Source organism: Mercenaria mercenaria, chromosome 12 (genome assembly GCF_021730395.1).
Source record: "Mercenaria mercenaria strain notata chromosome 12, MADL_Memer_1, whole genome shotgun sequence".
Classification (NCBI taxonomy): domain Eukaryota; kingdom Metazoa; phylum Mollusca; class Bivalvia; order Venerida; family Veneridae; genus Mercenaria; species Mercenaria mercenaria.
The window spans coordinates 26,337,107-26,363,463 of record NC_069372.1 but is presented as its reverse complement, the minus strand read 5'-3'; the positions used below and the strand labels follow the sequence as shown (position 1 = coordinate 26,363,463).

The 26,357-nt window shown below is 34.1% G+C and overlaps 1 protein-coding gene across 1 annotated transcript; it reads left to right on the top strand.

The window, feature by feature from the left end:
* The first annotated feature begins 3,501 nt into the window (after window positions 1–3,501).
* Window positions 3,502–18,971, top strand: LOC128547280 (coadhesin-like). The gene is made up of 13 exons (XM_053519505.1): window positions 3,502–3,597; window positions 3,909–3,965; window positions 4,936–5,007; window positions 8,641–8,697; window positions 9,405–9,524; window positions 10,199–10,336; window positions 11,321–11,455; window positions 11,716–11,886; window positions 12,968–13,138; window positions 15,097–15,264; window positions 16,385–16,543; window positions 16,899–17,052; window positions 18,740–18,971. The coding sequence occupies exons 1-13, from the start codon at window positions 3,576–3,578 to the stop codon at window positions 18,900–18,902; spliced, it is 1,587 nt and encodes a 528-aa protein (XP_053375480.1). The 5' UTR covers window positions 3,502–3,575; the 3' UTR covers window positions 18,903–18,971.
* The last annotated feature ends 7,386 nt before the right edge of the window (window positions 18,972–26,357 follow it).

Below are 26,357 nucleotides of genomic sequence, written 5' to 3'. Positions count from 1 at the left end.
AAGCGTTAACGGACGCCAAACGTATAGAAAAATTGTGGCATTTTTCAAGCATCAAGAAGCAGGATTTTACTAAAGTTCTGACAAGGTTGTCAAAAAAGGCTATTTAATATCACTATTATAAAAAGGCTTTTTAATATCACTATTATAAAAAACACATAAAATTAGATGCAGAAACTCTTTTTCAAAGAGGATATTTGTTATGAATTCGAAACTGTGCATAATAAATTCGAGCAGTACAAGATTCTCACCCTCAAAGATACTGTTATTACCGGCAACACAAAATGGGAAACATGTCTATCAGCAGGAAACTCTTCGATATGTTTTTCTGCTCCAGGAAGCAGTGAGGCAACTCCGCCTCTAGATTTACACAAACCTGGTCTATGGCGTTTTAGTTTGATCATAACTAAATAGTAAGTTCTAACTTTGTTACCATATCTACCGGGGCAATCCAAGGAAAACATTAATTAAATTAAGGCAATCTGATAACTTTTCCGCACCTGTAACGTGATAAAACGTATTAGCGTCTGATGGCCCTTTCACGCTTCCGTAGAATCAATATTTATTAAGAAAATATTTCTGAAATGTCTAGGTCTGCAGCTCTCAAATACGGAAATATCTTATATATAAGTCCACGCGCATACATTTTGACGGGGTTGACCCCTGCGCGTGACCCCTGACTATCGACCAATCCAAAGGCGACTTTCGTTTTTTCAAGATTTGCATGTCTACTTCCATTTTCTTAACTTCCGGAAATAGCTAAAGGTCGAGTGACATCATTTTCTGTGTTAACAAAAACATACAGATCCGTGGCGAGATTGCATAAAAATGTGCCCGGTGTCCTAAGGATAAGGATTCTTCAGTATGTCTAGATAATTCTCAATATTGTATTAAATTACATTTACAATTGCTTAGTACAAACATAATGATAGTAGTTTTTTTTACATTTTTCAGATTTAGTGTTAGCCCACACTGTTATTCACTTATTGATTTGAGACAGTCAAAGTCTGAGTGTACCGAAAATCCCACGTCATCGTGCAATGTAATTTAATTAGTAAATCTGATTCTGTTAATATGTTTTTAGCATACAGATCGGCTCACGCGGAAGACCCACTTTCCGTTTTTCCTCGAAGGAAAAATCTTGCATAGCGAGGAATTTCTCCGAGTACTGCCTAATTCTGACTCGGAGTACCGACTGATATAGTTTTATTACTTTAGCGGAATTCCGTCGAGTCACTCCGAGAAATTACTTGACGGAACTCCGAGTCGAAATATACAGGTAACACTTTAATGATTTCCGGTATTTTATGGCCACTCCGCGCGACTCCGAGTCTGTAATAAACAATAAATCGGTCATTTCGAGTGCCGCGAAATGATTTGACGAAACTTCGAGGCAGTATTTCCTTACTTACGGATTGTTTTTACATAATTAGCTTTGTTTTTTTATTTGAATGTATGAAACTGTTGTGAATTTTGATATTGAAATAGTTTCTGACCATGCGAATTAGATTAAGAAGTATATCTATTTAATATGATAAACTAAATTATTAATCAAACGAAATTAAACAAACTTTGAAATCAACGCCGTTAAAGGAAAGTGATTTGTTAAATTTTGATATTTAAATAATTTCTGACTTTGCAAATTAAATCAAAGAGCTATAAAAATAAACTTTAAAATAACACCCGCTAAAAGTAAATTGTTTAGTATGATATTGAAATACATGCGAATTAGATTTAAAAGTAAATTTATGTAGAACGGGATAAATGATCAATCATATATAATAAAACAAATTTCCAAATGAGCGCCGTTAAAGGAAACTGCTTTGTTGTATGATGGTATAGAAATAATTTCTGACTTTGCGAATTTAATTTAGAAATAAAGTCATAAAAATGCACTAAATTATGAATACTTTATAACTAGATAAACTTTAAAATTACGCCCGCTAGAAAAGTAAATTAAACGTAAACAGAATTTCAAATAACTGCTGTTAAAGAATAGAGATTTGTTAAATATAATATTGAAATAGTTTCTGACAGTGCAAATTAAATTTAGAAATAAACTGATGTAAAATGGACTAAACTACAAACTATATGATACTAGATAAACGCTAAGATGATGGCCATGAAAGAAAAGTGACTTTTATTAATTCATGGAAATTATTGGAGAAATGATTAATTTTCATCATGAAAGCGGTCTTTCTTTTATTCATTTGGAAGGAATTATAAATAGGATAAAAATACTACTGCCGTATCACTCAAAAAGTAATAAAATATCATAAGTAAACAGAAAAATTTGGTTTATCTTAAAGTAAGATAAAAATACTTCAGTATTATTTTTATTTACAATTCAGTATTATTTTTATTTACAAATATTGTGTTATGTCGCGTACCACTATGTAAAATATAACCACCCTGCTTCGAGTAATCTGAAATCTGTCCTCGAAGTTACTCGAAGGCTCATTTGAATTTGTATACTAGGTAATAAATTATTCGTCTCGGAGTCACTCGAAAGAATTCCGTCAAGCGACTCGGAAACAAAAGAAACCAATATACAAATGTAGGTGTGTATTCTGCTAATTGGATTTCATCTCGAGTCACTTCGAGGACTTCCTTCGAGCGACTTCGCATAAATCCTCGGAGTCAGATAGCGAAAATCCTTGACGCAAAATGACTGACTCGAAGAAACTTCGAGTCGGAGCCTTGATACTCGTTTTGGCCATCCTCCGAGGATCGAGTAGAATGGGTTTTCCGCGTGAGCTGATCTGTATTTGAACAAACGTTAATGGAATTTGCATATCCTTTAGTCGCTGAAAACAACTATTTTTTAGTTGTGACGTTTTTCTTGACAAAAAAGGGATCTTTACAGATGTCTTTCCCTCACTCCTGACATCTTCTGACATGATAATATAATTATATACGTACGAAAATGCTTGACTTGAAATCACTTGCCCCTCACCGATGTGAGTTCAAGCTTCACTCGGGGTGTTCGATTCTTCATGTGAGGAAGTCATCCAGCTGGCTCTTGGAAGGTCTGTGGTATTACCCAGGTTCCCGCTCATGATTAAATAATGCACGGAGGGGCATCTGGGGGTCTTCCTCCGCAAGTCGCCATATGACGTAAAATTCTGTCGGTGCAACGTTAAACCCAACAAAACAAAAGAAAAACCAGGATGTGCTATACTACATGTATGTTTAAGGAGTATTGACTAAATACAGTCAAACTTGTTCGTCAGACTATGCTTTTTAAGAGAACACTTATTTGGTCCTTTTTTGTATTTTTGTATAATGTTTAATTAAGAGACCATTTGTTTTAAAAGAAATTTTTTGCTTCCGTTAGTTTGTCTCATAATGCAAATTGCACTGTATGCCTTTTCAGCTGTCTTTTCCACAAAAACTGGATTTTAGCAATAGCTTTAACATTATCTCAGTCCTGAGATCATGTCGGTGCGCACATTTAAGCACTCCTTGACGCGCTACCGAGAGTGCAATTTGACACGATCTTTATTAACCTAACAAGGCGCACTTCAGATAAGAATACAAAGACGCATTGTTGATTTAGCCTACGTATGGATGTGTAGATGATGCGGTACAAACTAAACAGTAAGAATTTCAGAAATCTACAACGTTAAATTTCCATTTATGTATAAGTATTATAAAAGTAGTCAAAACTACAAAACTTTTAAAACAAGTCACATTTTTTGTAAACAAAAATTCGGCTACATTAGCCTTCTTCAGGGTTCAAAATACCTACGACTGGATCCGTACTTGAAAGTACTAACGCTATAAGTGGTAAGTAAAACAGATGTTCTTCTAGCAAATTACTTTTCTTTTAACATTCAAGTTTTTTTTATAACAAATTCAATTAAATTCGTCGACCAATATTTCGTGTTATTTTATCTTTTTTATTTCAGGTTGCTTTAGCAATTGCTTCTACGTAACCTTAGCGCTTACTTTTCCTGTCTTTGCAAGTAGGTATCATTAAACTATCACATATTATTTTTCGAAGTATAAGGATTTGTTAGAGCAAGAGAGAGGGAATCATAATTCAGAATCTCTATTTATTTCATCTGTCATATTGTTATTATTTAGACGTTGTTATTAGAATCAATAGAAAACAGAAACAAAATAAACAGTGTAAAAATAAATGCAATAAATCGAGTGAACGTGTACGCAAAATCTTTTTCGTAGTCGAATAAGTTAACTAAATTAAAAAAGTGATCTAATGTTTTATCTTTTATACTTTCTTATTACGATTAGACAGTAAACCTTCCCTTACCTTACACCTTCGCAAACGATTGGCCCTGTCGGTTAAAGCAGGTTGCCTGTTACATTTCATTTAAAATTAGACATGTAGAAAGTGTGTATACAAACTTTATTTCAAAAAAGTGTTTAAACTGTTTGTCTTTAGTACACATAACTGTTTGTCTTTAGTACACATAACAAAAGCGTATTTTTCCAGTCATATACATTTACTTTTTGTACGGTACCTGAAACGAATCTTTCTTCTGAACTGCGACTTGTTCAATCTCTAAAACATGACATATTCACATTATGTTTTCATTTATGATAGACGATTTTAATACAAAACAGTCCTCAAATTATATAAAAATGCTCAGGGTAAATCAGCGATCAAATCGAGAAATGCTCATAATTTGTTTATTATTTGTGAAAAAAACGACGCCAGTCCAGGGGTTATCAGCACGAGAAGGTCGTGTGAGATGCATGTATTTGTACAATTTGGAACAATTAAAATACACCGCATAACAGACTAGCCAGGTTCTGGTAAATGCAGGTCATGCTAACAGAATTGTGCCGGAAATCTCATGTTTTATTGTATATATCATTTTAATCATTTTACATGGCAGACAGAATGTTTCCCTGATGTTGAATGTCAATATGAATTAAGTTGACATTTGCGTATTTGTCTTTAATATCAAGGTGGATTTATGCTGGACAAAGATGCCCCTGTACAATCAGGAAATCAAACGCAAGTCTGGTCAAAAACTACAGGTATGTGAAAAATTTCATTACTATTACTGGATTTTGAATAAAAACAAAATTGAATATGTGACAGGTCACAATGTTTTTCAAGAACGCAGCCTCTTTAAACGGTGTGTGTATGAATCTGTACAAATGAAAACCGACAACGAAAACAAAACAAACTAGAGCTATCACTAAAGGTGATGAATGTACCTCCCTCATGCACTGACACAGTACATTGCAATATGTCACACACAAGATTGCATAATTATGTGGACTGTATGTATACAGACTGTATGTATAAAGTATAGAAACAAAAAACAAAGTCCCATAACTATGCAGAATATTTATCTAAAAGAACGTAACATGTACTATGCACAACTAGGGTTGGTACTGATCACTTGTGGAAGTTTCATTAAATTATGTGCAAGGGTTCGGAAGATTAGGCGCGCACAAGATTGCATATGCAGACTCTATGTACATAGTATGATAACAAGAAAAAAAGTCCCATAACTCTGCAATTTTTGTTGTTGAAAGAACCTAACATGCCCCGTGCAAAACTACTGTTGTTACTGATCACTTGTGTGAAGTTTCATTAAATTGTGTCAAGGGGATAAGAAGAGATGGTGCGCACAAGATTGTGTCTACGTATATAGTATAGTAACAATAAAACAAAGTCCCGTAACTCTGCAATGTTTTTTTTCTGAAAGAACCTAACATGCCCCTTGCACAACTACTGTTGTTACTGATCACTTGTGTGAAGTTTCATTAAATTGTGTAAAGGGGATGAGGAGAGATGGAGTGCACAAGATTGTGTCTATGTATATAGTATAGTAACAAAATACAAAGTCCCATAACTCTTCAATTTTTTTTCTGAAAGAACCTAACATGCCCCATGCACAACTACTGTTGTTACTGATCACTTGTATGAAGTTTCATTAAATTGTGTCAAGGGGATAAGGAGAGATGGAGCGCACAAGATTGTGTCTACGGACAGACGGACAGACGGACGGACAGACAGACAGACAACCTGAAACCAGTATACACCCCCACTTACAACTTTGTTGTCGTGGGAGCGGGGGGGGGGGGTACAAAAAGAATAATAAAGGAACGCAGTCTTGACCCGTCTTGTAACGGTCGGTGGTAAAACTTCTACAAGGGAGTTTTAACTTTTGAATGGCGCACCAAACACCACTTTTCATCCCCATCATGGTAAGAACTGTAATAAAAGAACTCTGGGTTATGCATGTCGTAGCAGCAAATGACATGATACGTAAAAAAGCTTCTGTATATATATGGCAAACGAAATCCTAATGTGCCATATATGCCTGCACCCAACGCCCTTTAAAGAAACAGACTGTCAGGATACGAGTTATATGACCCAGGGAAGTGCCTACGCCTTTAGTATCTTGAACAATGAATTGGGTCCAATCGCTAAGGTGACTATGTCTTAGACTAGCTGACAAACGATGTAGAATGTCTTTTGTTAAAACGTAGAGCTGGTGATACCAAACATCTCATATATAGAATTTTCCTCTGGCTACCTTGCCTAAATGATCCGTGTACCAATGATTCGTAAATGATTTCTATTAGGAGCTAAACAATTCCAGGGATAAGGCAAATCACTAAATGTTTCAAACTAACAATCTTCAGTTAATAATAATAAGCTCAAACTCCTATAGGCTGGAGACTTGACTGGTCTTTTTGTTGAAGTTCCCGTCAGACAATGTCTTTGAATTAACAACATACGAATCCTATCGTTTAGATGCTCTGCGTCTGTCCTCTTAATTGAAGTTGTAACTCTATATAATGGCCCTGACTCCTGTATACTCAGCGCCTATATGCTATCACATGTAGCATTCCACTACCATATAGGTATATCCCTGATGCCTTGGCTGTACTTCGCCAATAACGCTGAACCGTCTATAAGCTGGAACTCTCCTACTACCTCAGAAGATTACCAAACTCTGGGTCTCTGTCTCAGCTTTCCGATGCTCAGCCTATATTTGCTATCGTCTATAGCATTCAACTACCATAAAGTAAAACTCATATGCACTGGCCCTATAGCTCGAAACCTTGTTGAAATTCTGCAACTCTTCTTTAGTCTGTGAACTTCAAACATCTTCTTTTTAATAATTTATCCGCCCTGACAGGGTAGTTGCAATAACCTCCTTATCAAGGTACTGTGATAAAATATTCGATGAATCCTCGATGTGTCTTCTTCGATCGCTGGATACCGAATGATCTCTCTGTCCTCCATATACCTATTTATACCATGCATACGTGAGCTTTGATTGGTGCTATTTATAGAACTTGTTTCTGATTGGTCCAAATTTATTTTACAACGAGTTCTTGCTCTTTCAAATATCTGGTTCCCTTTAACTATTGTATATGACATAATGCGTGATGCTGAGATCCAGCTATCCGCATAATGAGCCATAATCAGTCACAAATGACCAAATTCTATTATCAACAGCCATTCAACAATAATTATAGCAATGAAAGTATGAAAAGGGAGTCAAGCGCTATCTGTGCTTATGTGTAACATTATCAATACTGTAAAGCGGGTTATATTCGCGGAGGTTTAATTTTCGCTATATTCGCGGTCAACATTGATAGCGCGAAATCTAAACACCGCAGCTTTTTTGTTACCGCGAATAAGGAAGACAACTCATATACAAACTTTACTTATCAACATTATTGACTTTTTTTGTTACTTTACATTTTTTTTGCGTCAAATTGCAATGTACTGTGTCAGTGCGTGCGGGGGTACATTCACCACCTAGTTTTATATAAATTTAATAGTATATTGAAGAAAGAAATATGAAAATCCTAAATTTTATGATACTTATAAAAGATCGACTATAATTTTTAACCGAGATAAAACTTTGAACAACAAAACTGACATGAGGCGTCTCCATAATTGACGATAATTACTAACTATTTCATCTTTAACTTTAACAGATCTAACAAACACGATGACATTTTTAAAAAATTCATTCCGAGATATTAAAAATTGCTTTCTTTTCATTCGTGAAAATATTTAAATTTTAGAAAGGAAACATCAGATAGAACAATATTTTATTAAGTCGATAGTTCAGTGAGACCGATCCCGCTATTCGCAAAGGAGATCATTTATTATGGGTGTCGATGTAAAGCCTACTTTCGTTTCCAATCTACTTCAAAATTTGCGTATTTATTATTATTTGCATGTCTAGGAAGTGTGACTACCCTTTCTGTTGTTTACAACCAAAGTTTGTTATTCGCAGTCGAAGAAGTTTTCGCGAAATTAAGACACCTTGAATTGAAAACTCTTCAAAAAATGCGAACATTTGGCACCGTGAATATAACACGCTATACAGTATATCAAACATAAAATTTTTCTGACACAGACAAACAACAACAAAAAAACCCGTTAGAGCTGTGTGAAATTTGTCAGAAACTGTCCAAGCTGACGTTTTTGTCAATGGCGGAAAACAGATGATTGTGTGGTGTATCTCAAAACCGTCGGGTCATCATCCATTTTTATAATTATTTTTCCTTTTTCAATTTTTATCGACCAGATGACGCGATTCTAAGATGAAAATCCACAAAGTTAAAGGTAATTTGTAACCTTTTCCATTATTAAATAGATCTATTTAATGTAGTCTTTATTTTCTTCAGGAATAACATTATTACCTACGACTGGCTCTGCAGTTGAAAGTTCTACCGCTATGAGTGGTAAGTAAAACCACATAATGACCCTCACCTTATTTTAGGCTCCTTAAATAAATTGTGTCGTGTTAGAATACCTGATTTTGGCACTGGTAAATTTCAGAGAAGTACATTGGGAAATCATCCTTGCAATTCCCCTGTAAATCTATTGTGACCGCCGCCATTTTAACTGCTTGGGGATTTTCATATAACTTATGACTGGATGAGAAGACTTAATAATGATTCTTCTATCTTTTTGTTATTATTTAAGAATGACAGATCGGGAAGCTTATACGTTTGCTATTATTCTTAATCAGGCAAGTACTGTCAATACTTCTGTTTCAAATATGATTGGAGGGGACCTTGTTTATTGATAATCAGTTTCAGCTATTCGCCCCTTTCATTCTTTACCAACATGAATGTGAGATACTATATAAATTGAACTATTATGTAGCAATTACAGTATCAAACCAACAAAGCTGTATGTACTTTTTTTTTAAAATAGTTATCATTATACCAAAATATAAAATCATTTTTAAAATGAGACACCATCACGTAACTTTTATATTGCCGCAATAACAAATAAAATTATTCTTATAAACTCTTCAAATACTTGTTAGGAAATCTATAAGTGGCGGCAATAGGATGACAACATCATGCTTTCTCAAGCATTTAGATCATACATGCAGAGTACACAAATTTTCATCCAAGAAATGTGTTATATTTCATTTTAGTCTGTCAAGATACGGTCGACATTTGCAGTATGTATGGACGGACAGCTTGTACACAAAAGGTCTATGAGGCCTGGGCTAAGGCACACTGTGCTATGTACTGCGGGTTTTGTACTCCACCAGGTGAATACCGTAAACATTGTTATCAGTATGTTTACAGATAATTATACAGTTAAAACTTCTAAGACGAAAGCTTCTGTTCCATTTTTGTAGTGTGAACATGAATATTGTCATTTCTTAATCTTAATACCGTTATAACGATTTTATTGTTCTTCATACATTCAGCTTTCAAGCATTGATTTTCATCCTTTTCTGTTCATAGAATATTTTCTAGATATTTGGAATATTTCCTACGTAAAGTCAACCGCTTATTCAATATCAAAAATAATTAAAGCTTGCTATTTTTTTCTTTGGAATCAAAAAATGTTTCCCCATGTGATAAACCTTGATAATCATTACGAATACCATTTGTCCGTCATTGGCGGTCTTAATTAATATACCAAATTATACTGCTGGAATAATATTTTTCTCTTCTAACCGCTTGTCAAAATCCGATAATATCTATTTCTTTTACAACTTAAGATAATATTTCTTTATAAAGTTTTCGCTTAAAATGTTGCCCAATGTAAAAATTGTGTTTTGTTTTCAATACTTTAGAAAATTTCGTTGCGTTGTACCCCTGAATGTCCTTAAGTATGCTTCATATTTTCCATGTATCGATATTTGAAGCAGCCAGGACGGAGATGAAATTTCTTTTATACGAAATATAAGAAAGACAAAAATGGTTATCGTTTCAGTGCCTGTCACCAGTTTATGTGAGAACAAAATTGCTAACTGTGAGGAATACGACTCTGGAAATTTATGCACGGATGACTCGTATTATTCGTGGGCATATGAGAATTGCAGAGGATACTGCAAGTTTGGCATCTGCAATGGTTAGCCTTTATCACCGTTTTCTAACACATATGTTTCGATTGTCTATGGAAGTGATTATTGCAACATCGTTTGATTTTAATGCCATCTACTCATTATGTGGAAATATATTTCACACTAAGCGGCTCAATACGAGTTAATAGTACTCAAACGAAAGGGCGGCGCCCAGAATCATTTAAGGTAGTCCCGCACGTTTGAAACAAATATTGCTCGACAATGAAACAATTTATTAAGAGCCATTTTTGCTTGCAAAGCACCAATGCATCAAACGGAACTTCAGAAAGTAAAACAGATATCGTCTTGTGCTTAATTTTTGTTTGTAAGACCATCTTAATAGTAGCCCTCTTGTACTTTTCACAATTGGATCGTACTTTTGATGACATTTTGGTTTATAGAATTTTTCCACCATGCAGATTTTTATAATACTTTTCATAGCTGTAGAGAATCCTATTTTCAATCATGTTATAAAAAATGTATATAGGTTCTTATGCTTATTATTTTTCAGAATTTGATGAAATTCAATAGAGGGAGCTTACATTGTAAATTATTGTATTTTGAATTATTTTATATTAGAACCTACACCTCGTTAAAGAATTAACCTTAAGAAAAAACAGCTTAATTAGTAAGACAGAAATCTGCCTAACACTTAATACGCATGACATAATATATTCCAGGCAACATTTATGCTAACTGTTTAACGGTTTCTAGACATTATTCTAGATTTTTCGAACAAATGTTGTTACACCGTCACTTCCGGTTTAATCAACCGTGCAAAATTGCCTTAAATTCTTACAGTTTCAGTTGTACAGGTTTCAAGGTGACTAACTAATGTTCATAAGAAATAAGGTATTTACTAATAATCACTAATCCCGCCAATGAGACGTAATTCATGCTTGCTCCACTTATATTTTAGTTTGAAAATAGAAAGTTCATAGTGAGATGAACTTTGATAAGAATGAATTTAAACCGCGAAGTATGTTTTACAGACACAGACACGGACACTGCGTGTGAAGATAGAAATGGCACAGATTGCAAGCAGCTTAATGCGACGGTCAATATATGTGATGATATTCCACAAGCTAAAACTACATGTAGGAAATATTGCGATCTATGTAACGCCAGTAAGTGCGAATTATAATTCAAATGTATTGAATGAAATGAATACTTAATAATCATTTTGTCTCAAACTGAATCAATTTCAATCAACTTCGGTACAATACACTATTTGATACATGAAGTCTTACTTATGGTTGTATGTTCTTTATAAAAATCATCGCTAATGTGCGTTTAGAATTTAGAATCATTCGTTTAAATAATGAAAATCAATACACCCACAATCTTTTAAGTTTTAATTATATTTGAAAATTCTATTTACGTTTAGCTGACGGGGCTTGGTGTCCTTGGGGTACATGGTCGGCCTGCGATGTCACCTGTGGAAATGGCACACAATCAAAATCAAGACAATGCGCATGTGATGCTCCAGCTAATGGAGGGTTGGATTGTCCTGGTGATTCAAAAATGACCATTGTGTGTCCTGTCATATCATGTCCTGGTACGGTTATGAATGTTTAGATTAAAGTATAAATTATACGTTAATTTTCACCATTGGGGCAGCCTCCGTGGCCGAATGGTTAAGGTCACAAACTTTGAATCAATTGTGCTGCGCTGTGGGTTAGAAATATAGATTAGGATGTAGAATAATTTTAGTGAGGAAACCATCCAGCTGCCTTAAGGAATGTTGCTGGTTCTACCCAGACGTCCGCCATCGCATAAAATGTAGCCTGATAGGGCACCTAGGACCTTCCTCCTCCGTCAAAAGGTGGAAAACCGCCGTATGACCTATGATTATGTATCAGTATAACGTTTAAAACCTAAACTAAAATTGACATGACTGTGCAGAAAAGTACTCTAATACACATACAGGAGCCTCCATGGCCGAGTGCTTCAAATCACTTGCCCCTCACCGATTTAGGTTCAAGCCACACTCGTGGCGTTGAATTCTTCATGTGAGGAAGCCATTCTTCTTGATTTCGGAAGATCGATGGTTTATCCAGGTGCCCGCCCCCCGAGATGAAATGACGCAAGGAAGGACAGCTGCAGTCTTCCTCCACAAATAAAGCTTTAAAAGTAGTCGTATGACCTAAGTGTCGGTGCGACGTAAAACCCAACAACCCAACAACCAAAAAACTAATACACATACATTCTGAAGAATTATTTATAAATTCCTTTTGGCACCCTCTTATCAGATGATTTTAACAATTAATGCATTCATGTAGTGATGTAAAATTCAATAAAAATCAAATGCATCAATAGCTGCCATTTTGCTTATAGTATATATATCGATCAAGAAAAAGATATAGTATGTAATTTTTAAAAACATAGCGTTACGCTATAACGATGAAGCTAAACTGGAACTTTGTGTTAATGTCCCACTCTCCGGTGAATTATGGTACTACTAATCTAAGAACGGGTGCTACAAAGAAAGTAATTAAATATCTTAGCTCTGTTAGCCCCAAACACACATGCGACGGATTTTTAATACAATATATTTTTTGTTCTGTAATTTCTTTATTCTATAATATATACTTTACAAGCATATTGAGAATGCACGTAATTTGTCTTATCTGCTACAGTTGATGGAAGCTGGTCGAGTTGGGCTTCATGGGAAGGCTGCAGCGTCACTTGTGGAATAGGTCTACAAAGGAGAGACAGGACATGTTCTAACCCTTACCCTGGACTGGGTGGAAACCCATGCCTTGGTGATACTAGTGAAGACCGTATATGCTTTAATAAAGCATGCGCCGGTAGGTCATGCAAAAGTTTTAAGTCTGTGATTCTTTAATAATTTCCTCGTAAATTTCGGTAAAAATTAACAATATGTACTGCATGCACAATATATCTTGTGTCGGCATAAAAAGAAATTGTGAGGCATTACACTATCATTTGTCACAAAACCGTATCTTAATGGTTTTCTAATTCTACACGTGGATTTTTGTTATTATTTTCCGCCAAATGTTGACAATTTCTATTGAAATTAGACGCAATATTAAATAATACGTCACGGTAATAATAAGTTATGGTAAATTCATTGAACCGTGAAGTTATAATAAAGATGCCTAATTACTTCAGTACGCTGAAAATTAATGGAAATAAAATAATTCTTATGTTCAACTCTGTTAGATTAAATTAAAGACGCTGATTCTGGTATGCGAGGTACAATATACAACACTGGACCATTGATAGGCTAGTTCTGTTTGTCTTAATAAGCTACTGTATAGCTACTGTGCAGTACATAGATTGCATGTGATACTACTCACCTTTATATGAAACAAGTTTTCACCTTTATAAAGAATTTAGAAAGCCTGATTAAATTAGGGCTAAACAAACAAAATGATAAGATACAGCAGTATTTTTATTTTTTAATAAATCAAGTTTTATAACAATAATATCTCGTTATTGCTGGATTTTTATAAACAATAAAAGAAAATGCATTCAGACACCCTTTGTAAATAATAAATCATGTGTATTTTGAACAATGATATCTCTTGATTGCTGGATTTTATTATAAATAAAAGAAAATGCATTTAAGTCACACACGGAGATATATATATTCCCAAATCACAGTTCTTATACTATCATTCGAATGCTTTTGCAACTAAAAGTAAAGTTAAGTATATTAAAATAAAGTTTTCTTATAACTCAGTTCACATAACTAATTTCATAGTGATCAAGATCATAATAATTGAAAAAATAAAAAACTTTCTCTTATTTAGTTTTAAATAATTATTTTAATTTTTTATTAAATAAATGTGAGAGTTTTCTAAAAGGTTGAAAATTGCTTTGCTGTAAGAGTTATAACTTAATTGGTCAGGACATTACTCAACATAACTAAGCAATTACAATCAGTATATTATCAACTAAAATAATAAATAAATAAATGTGTATATTCGGGGGAAAAACTGCAATTTAATTAATACAAGAAACGCGGCAATGCCACGAAACCAGGTTTTCAACACTTTTCATAAGAATAAAAAAGTATACTGAATCACAGTGCACCACTTTAAAGCACAACCCTAACCCTAACCCTAACCTAACCCTAAACCCTAACCCTAACCCTTTAGTAACAATGACCTTGACCTTGATCCAAGAAACCCCAAAATCAATCCCGGGGCGAGTCACTTATATAGGAGATTTTCTTTGCCTTTAAGCATCCGTAAATAGTATCTATATTAACGTGAAAATTTCATATCAGTGTGTGACGTCACTTAATACAATTAGTTAATTGGTATGGAGATGTTCAAGGCTACATTTACGTCAATAATTATTCTCAGTCAAAATAACAAACTGTATGTCAGTTATAAGTCAAGATTAGATCGTAACTTAACAATTTTAACTTTGCATCCGGAAATATGTACTAGTCGTTTTGAGTACTAATAGTGGGTCCCTAGAGTCGGGTCATATCTTGTTCTCGCTGCTGTACTCCACCTTCTTGTTCTTGACGGATGTGAGCTTGGCCGCAAAATGCTTTAATGTCCACGAAGCGACATTCTTGAAGCTGTACTAATCACGTGACTTTAGGGCTACAACTGTCACGGCTCCGATTGCCATTGTTGTTACGTTTTATTTAATTAAATGGTGTGCCTATTTTGCATAGACAAATTTCATCAATTGACAGCGGTAAGTAAGGATTTAGAAGATTTAGAAAAATTGTTAGGCATGCTTGTATCGTATATTCTCAATGTGAATCTCGTGTGTCATTCAGACGGCGGGTGGTCTTCTTGGTCAGACTGGAGCACGTGTTCTGCCACATGCCTTGGAGGATTATCAAAAAGGACCAGACTTTGTAACAATCCATCGCCATCAACATTCGGTCATGATTGTATAGGAAACAACGAGGGTAGCAAGATCTGCAACGCTGTTCCCTGCCAAGGTACTGTATCATAAGAAATATAAAAAAAAAAATGTGTAAGAAGCTCATATTCGGTTCAGTTTTTCATCAAACAATTATGCCTTTTGCTTAAGCAAGAAAGTACACGGAACATGAGTCAGCATAATGCTTTGGTATCAAAACTGAGTTCAGTTCAACATTGGGAAATACTAATTTCAAAACGTACCGCAGTCTCTGTTTATGTACATAACGAAATAGAGGCAAAAGAAACATCTTCACAATGAGCAGGTTGGTTTGCTTTCTATAAATTATGGCAAACTTAATTACTTAATTAACTGTGTACATGTATTGAGAAACTTCAAGGCATGTCTGACTCAATAGTACCTTAAAATGCATTTATCTTAATAACAATATCTCGAGTTAGTTTCACTATTAATTCTTCGGTAGAATGTCGAATAGGATCATTTTGGGGATCATTTACATCTGTTAAAAGATGTTTTAGAAGCATAGAATTCAGTCAAGCAAAATAATAGCAAACTTCTTAAGACTATGTCTGTTCATGAGAGGTAATGGAAGGTGTAACACCTGAAGACGAAGCGAATAAATGAAGGACGCTTTACTTCAAACACATAACACCAGAATAAAGTTTTTTTCAACAACAAAATTTGCAGCAAAATCAAAAATATATAATAGTATCGGTTTAATATATTATTGATGGGAGGGGATTGTATATGCAATATCTCTTGTGCCTCTAGTGCTGGCTTAAGCGAACTCTTTATTAATATAAGATTGAATAGACACCATGATTTCGATGGACCAAAAATTATTTTAAAATGTCGTTGGATTAACTGATGGGGTGACGTTATTTGAAAGCATAGAACGCAACCAGGCAAAACAAAAGCGGATACAGTTTGAGTGGGTTTGTCCTTAAAAGGTACTAGAATTGTAACACCGTGTTCTTTTTTTTTTTGGTATTTTCCACATGTGTTCTATACGTACATATTGATATTAATATCAAGGCACGTTTTCGATTTCTTACAGAATTTGTAAATGTTGGAAATGGGCAAATTGTAACACAGTGTTCTTTTTTTTGTATTTTCCACATGTGTTCTATACGTACATATTGATATTAATATCAAGGCACGTTTTCGATTTCTTACAGAATTTGTAAATGTTGGAAATGGGCAATGGACCACATGGTCCAGCTGGTCAGCATGCGACTTCTATTGTGTAAAGGAAAGGACAAGACATTGTACAGGTCGCTACTGCAGTGGGAATTCGGAGATTAAAGAAAACTGTGATTTGCTAACTTGTTCACTAGGTATATAATTTGTTTGTGTTCACGAATTTAATTTACACAATACCACTTACACTACAATTTGGTAAAAGTCTGATTCAATCTGCTTGTTATAAAATGTTACTAAATTTGATTGTATAAAGTGTGTATATGTAACATGGACGACATAATGTAATGTATTGCCGCTAAATTTACTCTTGTTAAATCTTCGATTGACTTGAACGATCAGATCTACGAACACATATATGAAACAAAGGTCCAGAATTTGTATTAAAATAAATGTAACTGGATTCATTTTTTTAATATTGTGCAAAAGTTATTGAAAAGGTATAGGTTAAAACGAACGTTTAGTTTTCAAGCATGATTTGTCTTACAACAGACCTACGGGTACGCCTGGCTGGAGAAAATACTTTTTACAGAGGACGTGTGGAAGTGTCTTACGACGGCGTTAACTGGGGAACTGTGTGTGGTGGTTCTTTCAACCGGAATAACAATGGCGCAAAAGTAGTGTGCAGTATGTTGGGATACTCAACGTAAATATGATAAAAGCATTTCTTTCCATTTGAATTACAACTGCTTCAACAGACATTTCAGAGTTTTTCAGCTCTAAAATATCGCTTAGGGCCTTAATTTTCTAGATATGTCTATACTTTTCTTCATCTCCTTATAAAACTGAAATATTTGATACCTAAATTGACCATCTAAAATTATCTGAAGCAAAATGAAAACCTTCTGCATTAAGAGTTTTCCAATGCTTTTGCGATTTCATCAATTATAGTCCATATCAAAATCTCTACAGATAAATGTATACAGTAGAATTCAGTGTAAGTTTAGTCTACTTTTAACACTTTGATAGAGACTATATTGAAATTAATTTTGTCTTTTAGTAAATTCAAAGTCCAAGACTAGCCAAAAGGTTAAATCTCTTTTAAAAATTCCGAGTGAAAGAAAATTATATTCTCTTTATCATGAGTTTACCAAAACCATACCAAATATTAACCTGAAAGAAGATTTCATAATATAAAGAAACCTGTGCAGCATTTAACATCAATATTTTCCACCAAAGAATGCACTCATGGCAGGTGATATTGTTATAATTGATTGTCTTAATATAATCCTTAATGTGAGGCCCACACAGAAAATCGTTTTTATGGATTTCCAACGTAACTCTATTTCATTGCTTGCAACAATAACGAAATCTCAGACATGTTTTAATTATAAGAATTACATTTGATGACTGCAGATTGTGTTACCCTATTTGCAACAAAATACTCCTTCAAAATGTTTCAAAATCAGAAAACCATTTGAAACACTTTTAAATCAATGAAATGAAATGGTGATTATAACAACATTCTAAAATGATTGTAACATATATGTAATACAAGTTTACTGCAGTAATCTTTGTTATATTTTGCATTGTCTTGTCAAATAATATCAAGTTTTCTTTACATAAATTTATTCTCACTGACAAGAAGTACCTTTAGCTAAAAAGTCGAAATTTAAATATTTGCAGAATCGATTCTTTTAAGTCCGAAAATTTCTTGAATGAAATTGATGCATTTTTGATTTTGATACAACTAAACTTTCTGACAGCGCCTCGGGACAACTTATAAAATAGCTGCTTTTATAAGCCATGGAAAAAAGTGTATGTGGTATGTCGATTACAAAGAGTTTAAACAAAATGTAGGTCATATTTTGTCTGTCTGATCAGTCATTAGGAAAATGGCTTATGTAGTTTTTTTCTATTATTTCTGATTACCACTTTTTTGAGGTCTCAGTTAATTTGTCAATTCAGAACTGTTCACCTTAAGTCCTCTTGTGTAGCTACATCTCTATATCATAGAATTTGAATACAGATAAGCGTGAATTTATTCTTTGATACGTTTTCGAGCTACCTAAGAAAGCGTATAATATTAGTAACTATATCTTAACATATTGCATTAACTCAGAAGTTTGTTAGTTACAATTTCAAAGACTTTTTAACAAATCTTTTTCGTATCATTTTCAGGTATATAACTGTAAACGGACATGAATTCAACAAATATTTCAACTGTATACTTTTGCCTTATGATGTTTATTATTTCTACTTTAAGCTTGTTATCTAGGAAAAGGCAAGTGATATTTTCGTACACCTATAGTTTTCTTTAGATTTTAACGTATTAAAAGCATTTATAACTCGATTAAACAATTTGTGATACTCAGCACCTACCTATTTTACAGATCACACGCTCGCCTGTATAATGTAAATGGAGGTAGTGGACCAATCTACCTTGAAGACGTCGCATGTACTGGCTCAGAAAGCAGCTTACTATTTTGTAAACATCATCGCTGGAATACTCGAACCTGTGACCATTCAAAGGATGTTGGAGTCAGCTGTGTTTGAAAAGCCGGTCAAACTTTGATTTTCGTATACATTGTACATTCCTGTAATAAAACATCCATTAGAATAGAACTGCAGTCGTTTTTCAATGAAACAAGTTTGAATCCCTCATCGCCCGCGACTTATCTTTCACTATAAATGTTCTATTTAGCTATGGAGCGAGTAATGTTTTATACCTGCTGTTGGATTGTAGTCAAGAGTTATGCGTGATGTAAGTTCATAATTAGCTAGATTATCCTTAACAGCATGGGTTGTACTTCAGTTTGTTCTCAAGGAAGAAATGTAATTTTGCAATAGGAAACCAAAGTTGGTAACTTATTGCGCGGAAGTTGTTCAAAGTTGCGTTTATTCTTTACTTGTAATTCTGGTCCCATAAAGAGATAATGGAGCGAGATCATTTGTAAATATGTCAGTGGCGTATATGCATAGTGTAGGCCTATTCATCAAGTGATGTTTTACAAGAAGTCAGTTTAATGTTTTCTGTGTACCTGTATACAATGTGCGCGTTAAACTTAATCAGTAAGTTGCACAAAAGATCAAACTAGATCAACGTAAAAAAATAACATTTCTACAAACAGGTGATTATTCATCAAAGAAATCAGATAAAAATGGTGCATTGTCCAGTTTTGCTCACATGACCCGAACATCCAATATGGCCTATTAGAGTAGGTGGATGGTCCATCGTCCATTGTTTATCCTTTTTTGTTTGGTTTAACGTCGCAACGAGACAATTATAAGTCATATGACGACTTTCCAGGTTTGATGGTGGAAGAAGACTCCAGGTGCCCCTCCGTGCATTATTTCATCACGAGCGGGCATCCAGGTAGAACCTTACCTTCCGTAAGCCAGCTGAATGGCTTCTTCACATGAAGAATTCTACGCCCCGAGTGAGACTCTAACCCACATCAATGAGAGGCAAGTGATCTACATCCGGCGGCCTTAACCACTCGGCCGCGGAGTCCCCTCGTCCACAATGTACAAAAAAAAATCCCTAGAACTACTGGCCAAAAATATGCCAGATTTGGTTTGTACCATCCTGGCAAGAGGCCCCCTGAAGATTTTGCAAATGGTGGTACTTGGTTCCTTTTACGGGTAGCTAGAGCTAAAGATACGAGAATAAAGTTAAACAATCCCTGTTATAAACTGAAATCGATGAATCTTCATCAAATTTGATTTGCATCATCAAATAGAGACAATTAAATAAGAAATATAAATATATTTTCAATGACTTCTTCACATGAACCGCTGTATGAACTCCATCAAATTTGGTCTGTAAGCATTGTTCTTAGATCCGGTCTTAATTGCACTTATCCCGTTTGTGGCCAGTACAGCTAAAATAGAAATGTAAAAATAAAAAAATAATAAGAGCTTCAAGGACCTTAGTCAGATTTTGTTGAATGTACGAGCGTTTTCTTTATGTCCCCCACCTTTTTTTGAAGGTCAAAGGGGGAATATTGAAGTCCGTCAAACTTCGTGTCATGTCCATAACTCTGCTATCCATGAAGGAATTTTTACTTGACATAAATGTTCCCCATAATAAGACGACTTGTCAGGCATAAGAACAAGACCCTAAGCTTCAAGGTCAAAGTAACACATCGAGATCAAAGGTTAACGGGGTCTGTTTCGTGCCCGGTTCATACTTTGCCATCCCTGATGGGATTTTAAAATTGTTTAGCATAAATGTTTTCCATAATGAGATGTGTCATGCGCAAGACCCTGACCCTAGCTCCAAGGTCAAGGTTACACTTAGAGGTCAAAGGTTAACAGGTTTTTTTCGTATCCTGTCCATAACTCTTCCATTCATGAATGGGTTTTAAAATTACTTGGAACAAGTGTTCCCGATAATGAGACGACGTGTCATGCGAGAGACCTAGACCCCTGGAAGTCAAAGGTTAACATGGTCTATTCCTTTTCCAGTCCATAACTGTCATTCATCAAGGTATTTTAAAATTACTTGACACAAATTCCCCATAATGAGTTTATGATTCTTCCGCAAGACACAGACCCCTAGCTCCAAGGTCAAAGTCACCTTTGGAGATTTTCGTATATTTTTGTGTCTGTAATTATTTTATGCATTGGTCTATATTCCAACAGTCTGGCATATATATCCACCATTTCAAAACCTTGTGTCGTGTACAAAGTTTCAAAGTCACAGGCACGCAAGTTAACTTTCTTTTTTTGTACATGAAAGTATAATACGTGTTTTATAGCAGTTTTCTAACTAATTTAAGTAAGATGATTGGTATTGATAGATTTTAACGACATAATCCTCTTTAAATGTTATTTATTTCAGGTAACGACTCGTACTGAATGAGGTATACGAAATAAAATTTGTGTCATTTTATGTAACAGAAAACTTGCCTCGTCTTCGCGTTCGTTTAACAATCAAAATCCATCAATGTTCATGTTTACTTAAAACAGCTTGCTTTCATTGTTTTAATGTTGATATCTCTACTTAAATTGAGCTTGATATAAAATGTAAGTGTATGAGATTGTGAAATAACACGAGAAGTGAAACTCGGGACATTAGAAGAAATTGGTGAAACCAAACATATTTTACACTACCACACGCCTTGTTACTGTGTCGTGTCTACGATATGGCTGCTTTAAAAATGTTTCAATTTTTATTGAATCGAACTCATTATAATTCAATATATAGAGAATATTTCCAATTTTATTTTTTTTAAACGAAGTTTAACTTGGGTATTAACAGAATATAAGTTCATTGTAGATCTAATTATTTCATAGGAAAAACTACATCAAAAAGACAGCTGGCAACGACCTATCAAGCCACACTACAAAGACAACGAAGTAATTTTCGCAATCAGTAGTTTATTTCACATTTTATTCCCTACATGTTATTGATAATTTGTATAAACACTATGATATTAAAATAAGTTACAATTCGCAAAAAAAAGACTGGTAGCGTGGATGAATTCGTCAATGGTACAATGGCGTGGCTCCAGGTGATCTTAAACTTGTTAGCGTCAGATTGAGGTGACGGGAACAGAGAACATTGATCTTGTGAGTCAATGGCTAGTTGACAACAACTTCTTACGACATGAACCATACGGTTCGACACTGCCTCAGAAGTTTAAAAATAATGCAAGTTCAGTTATTTAAAACGACGACAATAGTACGTTAAAGTTTCTTTATCCTTAAAATGGAAACCTTATTGCATGATCATACCAAAACGTCGTGTAATATCATTGATTCTGCGCCACCATGTTTGTCCTCTTTGAATATTGGTTATCTTTTTATGGTTACTAGCTGACAAACTAATAAGTACCAGAAATTATTGAAGAAAATGTTAATGCCTACAACGCAAATAATTGAACAGAAGGCATAATGATAAGGGCGACTTTGCTGTTGGAAGGCATTTGTTCTCTCACACGCAGTTCAAATGTAAACTATAAACCTGGGTTAACCTGGGTTAAACCTAACCCTAAGTCAGTATACTGTAAACTTAATGCGTGCTTAAAACAAATAAATGAGAATAAATATTTGTGATTTACTGTTCCAAAAGTGAAAAGAGAATTTGATTCAAACCCTTCTGCTACGATATATACTAGGCTGTACACTGTTGAAAATATGACCACCACAGATTAACACATTTTCACTTTTTCATGCTTATGATTAATTTTAACTTCTTTTTTTTTTTTTTTTAACAACTTACTTCCGGTAATGTATGCAAGTTTTAATTGTTTTCTTAACATGCGTTACCGTGTTCATTTATATGTTATAATTGTTAGTAAAGAAATATTTCTAAAATTAAGTAATTAAGTCAGTGAGTTCATGTAAAGTAAACTCTAACGAGTTCATATAAAGTAAACTCCATGATATGCCACCTGCCTATTGATAATTCATATCAACTTTATTTCTTTGGTCAACATTTGATAATATTTGGTACTGATAATATATGAAACATTCTCAAAAATTTGCGATTCCTTTTTGTGTTGTACTGTCATTCATTTGACATTCTTAGCTCAGTAATATAGTCATTTAGTAACCCTCTATGTGAGGACAATATAACCACAATTGTCCTTATTGTTGATATACATGTACAAGTCATGGGCTTATTAATGGTGTACATGTCATGGTCTTTATTGTTGGTGTACATGTCTTGTCATTTTTATGTGCATGATATAATTGGCTTTTAATTATCATATATGTTGTTTTACGTTCTGTAATGCTTTAAATTAATTATTTAGTTTTTAATATTTATCTGATATGATTGCCTAAGATAGCAATCTCTGACCATTTGAAGTAACAAGAAGAAAAATAACGTGGCCGCCACATAATTAAGAAATTATGATCATTTAATAAGCCATGCATCAGTTTAGTGCCAGAAGGACTCATCAGCGTACATATGCTAATGAGACTATCTGGAATTCAACTGACACACGTATTTGTTACTAAAATCTATCTGTCTAGCTATCTGTCTATTGACGAGTTGAACGGAATTCATTTTCCCATCACTATAAACGCAAAGTTTAGAAAAAGTTTGTTTGTTTTATTGTCCATTGAAATATTATGTAATATTCTTGAGTTTTTTGTTTGGCTTTATAATTAAAACATAAATGCCGTCAGCAATGACTTTTTATAAAAACACATTCTTTAAGCAAACCAAACTATCGGGTTTTATCCTCGGAGAAGTGATATCACAGAGCTTAAGTTTACGTGAGCAAAATGTCGTTTAATGGATAGATAGATCGATCTTTATTTTTCCTCCGATATTGAAGATTTTAACATATGTACAAACAGAGAAAATATATACATTATATACAGTTTACTAGTCATGTATCAATGAAAATACGGAATAACATTAAATGAGAAAAAAAAAACATAAATAAAAAATGAAAAATAAACAAAGAAAGTTGGCAGCCCAGTCATATTCAGCCCAATTAATTAACATGAAATTGACTAGTAGCGAAACCGAAAACAAACTTTAATAAGTTCGAACATTATGCACTTATTGGTTAAAATGTACTTAAACCTTTTTCATGTTAGAGCTAATTATATTTCAATTATAATGCATCGTCATGAAATGTTTCAGTTTCGGTACTTCCCATTACTTTCACACACCGTAAAGTGTTAACGGACGCCAAACGTATAGAAAATTTGCGGCATTTTTCAAGTATCAAGAAGCAGGATTTTGCTAAAGTACTGACAAGATTATCAAAAAGGACTATTTAATATCACTATTATAAAACAAATTTAGATGCAGAAACTGTTTTTCAAAGAGAATATTTGTTATGACACGAAGCATAATAAATTCGAGCAGTACATGATTCTCACCCTCAAAAATACTGTTATTACTGGCAACACAAAATTGGAAAATTGTCTATCAGCAGGAAACTCTTCGACATGTTGCCCTGTTTCAGCAAGCAGAGAGGCAACTCCACCTCTAGTTTACACAAACCTAGTCTATGGCGTTTTATTTTGATCATAACTATGTAAACAGTAAGTTCTAACTTTGTAACCACCATTTACCAGGGCATACCAAGGAAAACATTAATTAAATTCAGGCAGTCGGATATGTAAGCATGGCTTCTTCAGTGTGTTTAACAACAACTTGTTATGCTATCATCTTGATACATATTAATATTGTATTAAATTATATTTTAAAAACAAATGCATAGTAAACACATTTTTTTTTAATTTTGCAGATTAACCTTTAGCCCAGACTATTATTCACGAATTGATTTGTGACAGTCAAAGTCTGAGTGTACCGAAAAGCCCACATAGTGCAATGTAATTTAAGTAGTGAATCTGTTTCTTGTTATACTTGAAGCACATTTGAACAAACGATAATAATTACAACTATCACTCAATTAATAGATTTGCGCGTTTCCGATTGGCTGCTTCAGCACACGTCACCAACTTTCATTTCTCAATGAAGCCGTCACGTATTCATTAGATATAATTAATTTTCATTATTCTACGGACTACTTTTTCGTTTCTGGGTCACGCAGTTTCAGTTTCAATTCGCCGATATAGTACATTTTCTGACCATAAGTCATGGAACACAAAATAAATATATAATAGGAACCATTTGTTTTTATTTACTTCCTTTTAATCGTTTATTAAACATTTATGCATCTAGCGTTCATCTATGGCAAATCTGTGTCACCGTAGTTAAACTCTTTTTATAACTCTCGACCTTCGTTCGTTTAACATCCTTTCGAGCACTGTATATAATTGCTGTTAATACACATTGAAATGTTTGTATAATTGAAACGCACAGAAATAAATCTAACATTAAATATGTTTAACTTTTTTTTTTCTATTTCTTGCCTTCCTTGGCTTTGAAACAATAAGTAAAACGAAACACCAATGCAAGGTGTACTCATCGAATTGGCCATTTTGTTGCGAATGTCAACGCGTTTAATAACCCGACGCATCAGACTTAAATCACTAAGGTGTACCAACACTAAATGAAGTGCCCTACCAAAAAGTTGGCTATATCATACGAGTAGCCTACTTTTTTCATGTCTATAGTACTTTTTCTGATTTAACATTATCAGGTTATTTAAACATTTTTGTATTTACTAAAATTTCAAAACTAAAAAAAAAAAAATATCGATTGTTGAAGGAACTATCGGCGATTGTTATTGGACTTATCTATCGATGCATACTATCAGGACACTCAGGATCGTAATGCATCGATATTTCAATGTATCGTTACACCCCTATCCAAGACAAAACAAAATACTGACAAAGTGGGGAATAAATCTATTTCAAGGTAAATGTCGTGATACAGCAATATATTAAGTAAAAAAACATCTTTATACTTTATCGGTATCTTCCATAAAAACTGAAGACAGTTAATCTTGTCTTGACAACATGACAGCTTGCACAGCCAGACCATCATTCGAACCAGGAACCTACATAAAACACAAATTACCATATGTATTTTCCACAGTGTTGGACTGCCTATTGAGCAATCTGGCCAGTGAAAATGCAATATGCTAGCAAAAACATAAGATTATTTTTCGACTTCTGGTTTATACAGCTAAAACGGAGCATTAAGATGGAAAACAAATGGTATGAGGATTTTCATTGATCATTCCACTAAATCACCTATGCATTAAAGCTGATTTACCACCTTTTTTCTAATTAGCCCACTGAAATTTTCACAAAAATATTACATAAAATCCTATTTTAGCTTTTAACAAGCATGGTCATAAACAAATACAAATTAGGCGTAGAAACAAAACTTTGATTCCGGTACTGCAGTATCTTGAATTTCACCCACAGTTGAACCACATCAGCCTTCAGATGAGGAAGGCATGGAGTACATTTCTCTTACCCATGAAGTGAAAGAAAAATCAAATCAAAGTGACGTCACAAATTAAAAGAAAATGTATGCTATAGAAGGTGACAGTGAAAATTGTCCTATTCAGAACTTGAAGGCTTGTATGCTTACTGTGACCCAAATGCGGAAAAGCTATTTTG